Source organism: Charadrius vociferus, unplaced genomic scaffold, assembly GCF_000708025.1.
Source record: "Charadrius vociferus isolate BGI_N301 unplaced genomic scaffold, ASM70802v2 scaffold278, whole genome shotgun sequence".
NCBI lineage: Eukaryota > Metazoa > Chordata > Aves > Charadriiformes > Charadriidae > Charadrius > Charadrius vociferus.
Genome location: NW_009649705.1, coordinates 2,787,463 through 2,790,813, shown reverse-complemented (window position 1 = coordinate 2,790,813; position 3,351 = coordinate 2,787,463). Strand labels below are relative to the sequence as shown.

General features: G+C 36.6%; 1 protein-coding gene across 1 annotated transcript in view; it reads right to left on the bottom strand.

The window, feature by feature from the left end:
- Positions 1-766, bottom strand: part of GJA3 (gap junction protein, alpha 3, 46kDa) — a 1,607-nt gene extending 841 nt beyond the window's left edge. Inside the window, exon 1 of the mRNA XM_009890633.1 lies at positions 6-766. Coding sequence (XP_009888935.1) covers positions 6-766 — 761 coding nt within the window. The remainder of the gene's footprint in view (positions 1-5) is intronic.
- Between the last annotated feature and the right edge of the window lie 2,585 nt (positions 767-3,351).

Sequence of the window (3,351 nt, the reverse complement as noted above, 5' to 3'; positions counted from 1 at the left end):
TGCCCTGCTTAAGCTTCTTCCATCCCAAGTGATACATTTCAAGCATGTTCAGCAGCAGGGAGACGGAGGCCACCACCAACATGAAGATGATGAAGATGGTCTTCTCAGTGGGCCTTGAGATGAAGCAGTCCACAGTGTGTGGGCAAGGTGAACGGCTGCACTGGTAAACTGGTTTTAGCTCAAAGCCATATAGGAAGTATTGGCCTACAATGAAGCCCACCTCAAACAGTGTCTTGAAAATGATGTTGAAGACGTAGGTACGGAGCAGGGCGCCCCCCATACGGATTCTACCACGTCCATCACGGATCGGGAGTTTCTCCTTCCCCTTTTTGCCAAGAGGATCCTTCATGTTATTGCTGCCTCCTCCACCACCACTGCCAGACACTGCTGCTCCTGGGTAGTTGCTGTCTTTGATGCTTCCCTTCTTTTTCAGCTCTTCTTTCTCTTTCCTCTTCTCCTCCATGCGTACAATGTGCAGCACGTGGCCCAAGTAGATGAGGGTTGGAGTGGATACAAAAATGATCTGCAGCACCCAGAAGCGGATGTGAGAAATGGGGAAGGCTTTGTCATAGCAAACATTTTCGCAACCAGGTTGCTGAGTGTTGCACGTAAAGTCTGACTGCTCGTCTCCCCAGACCTCCTCAGCAGCGGCCCCCAGCACCAGTATCCTGAAGATAAACAGTACCGTCAGCCAAACCTTGCCAATAACCGTGGAGTGCTCCTGCGCATTCTCTAACAGTCTCCCCAGAAAGCTCCAGTCACCCATTGTTTCAGATTTCTAACCTACAATAAGAACATTAAAGCAATTAGAGCAATGTTAAAAAAAAATCTTATAATTACACAATGCCAGGGCAGAACAGGTTGATCCTCAACAAATGACATTTCCTAAATGCACTTCCTTTTGCAGATTATTGCACGCTTATGTTAAGAACTACATAACCCTGTGACCATGCAGCCATGGATTTTGGTGAGCACAGAACTGGGATGTTTAGTGCTTTCATCTAGCCAATACAGGTTTAAGTGTCTATACAAAATGACAGGCAAAAATGATACATAACAAGAATTTCTACAAGATCTAAATATTTAAAAAACATGATTCCTCTGTCTCCTCCACCTGAGACGCGTCTAACTGTTCTTGCCTATTTTTAGAAAAGAACAGATGGAAATCAGTTCAACTAAACAGAATATTCCTAGTACAAATGTGACTGCACTTGTATCAGAATGTGGTGCAAAGTTTGCCTAACTCTGATCATTTTATTGTTATCAGGGCTTTTTTACTCCAGCACTCAGGAGGTTAGTAACGTCCCAGGTCTCTGCTGTTTTCATACTGTACAAACACAGAAAAATAATTACTCAAAACCTATGGAATTTACAGTTTAATTTTGGTATGTGTACACCAACAAGCAGCATGTTCTCAAAGCTGTTCCACCATTTTAATAAGATGAAATATTGGGAAGAATTAGAAATTTGGAGAGGAATGGTGGAAAGGTTTCTATGCCATTTCCCCTGCTGCTCTCCCATTTCGTGCTACTGAACCACGTGTACTGCAACATTACTTTAAAAAAAACAAAAGCAAAACACAAAACAAACAAACTAAAAACTCAAGGGCACTTCAGCAACTGTGCACAGAGATTTTCTTGGAAAAATAAAATTATATCCTATGACCTTACTTCTGTGATAAACAACTGGTACACATTCTCAGTAGTTTCCACCTATTAATGTATGATGAGCTTCCCATGACCAATTCTAGGCAGTGACACAGCTTCTGATTTGGAAAGGCCTAAAGTACAAGATTTTTTTTTAAGATCAGATTCCTCACAAGCCACCTTCAGTTGAGGAACAATCTATTATCTGCTGGTATCACTTCTGTTATCCTTGGCCTGTTCCTAATTGGAAAATATGTAAAAATATTGGAATCGTAAGAAGTACATTTCATTCTCCTAATGAACACACTTCTGTATTTTATTTGTCAACCTTCAACTGAAAACAAAATACAAAATTTTACTTTCAACTAACTTCAATACTTTCAGAAATACTTAGATCATAATTATAGTTCAGATATAACAATATGCATGCAAAAAAATACTATCAGAAAAAATATTATCCTCTTATTTAAAAATCTCAGAATATTCTATAAATATAACTGAATTACACTTTACCCTTTTTATTTTTGTACTATATTTCTTGTCCAAATACCCATGTGCCTTACAATTCCCAAGAAGAAAAGGTGTTTATCATTACGGGTAGGAATTTACCACTGAGGAAATTTACTGTTCTCGGTATTATATTTACTGTGATATCCAACAATGATGTCACTGTTTTTCCAGAGGAAGCATTTCCAAAGTCTGTACTGAACTTCTTTCAGGCTTTTAGTTAAGCTAATTAAAGAAATTAAAGTTATTTCAGTTACTTTTTTTATAATTTGATTTTATTATGAGGGAACGAAATACCTGTAACTGCAGAGTAGTATACTTTCACAGAAAAAGCAACAACACAACCACTAGTATTTTGCTTTTTTGTAAATCCTGGAATATTAATTCACTTGTTATCCCCACAAAGTTAATTCAACAAAAACTCGCCCTAAAAGAAATACATCTTTGATATTCTACAAAAACACATTCCCTTTAATATAATTGAATTCTTTTCCCAACATAGCACGATAAACTGCAAATGACTGTATTAACAATAAAACCCCAATTTTGTGTAGTAACATCCCTGGTCCTAAAACAACTTTTAATCTTTTTCTTGAAATATACACAGATTGTTTTTAAAGAGTGTATTTTTCCCTCCCTTAAAATAGTAACCCAAGACCAAATAAAATTTGTTAGACTACTTTATTTTTGTAATCCTAGTTTAATAGGTTTATATGATTTCAAAATTTAATCCTCAATCTTAATTTTATGGTGTTTACAATATTTTGGATGTTGAAGTAATTTTAAGCTTGAGAAGTATTAATTTTTCAGGGAATAATGAATTAATTTTGTATCTTTTTTGCTCAAAACCATCTCAAGATCTACTCAGTTTAGTTCCATCTTTGGAACTAAACTGTTGTTTGGGAATGTTCTCATTTTGAGTAGTAAAAATTGTTATGTAGGAACAGCAAAATGAATAATGTGGTATTCGATGGATTAAAGAAGTTTAGCATAACCCTAAACCCAGTATTTCATTTCTCTACTAACCTTTGCATTATTCTGTGCCTCTCAGTTCAGTTCTCTCTGCCTCACTCTGTTTTCTATCCAGATCAAGCAAAACAGGCAGCTCAGATAATAAGCAGTCACAGTTTGTTCTTTTGTTACTAATATTTGTAATAGCAAGTGTATTAATTAGCAAAAGTTAGCACATTAAATCTTC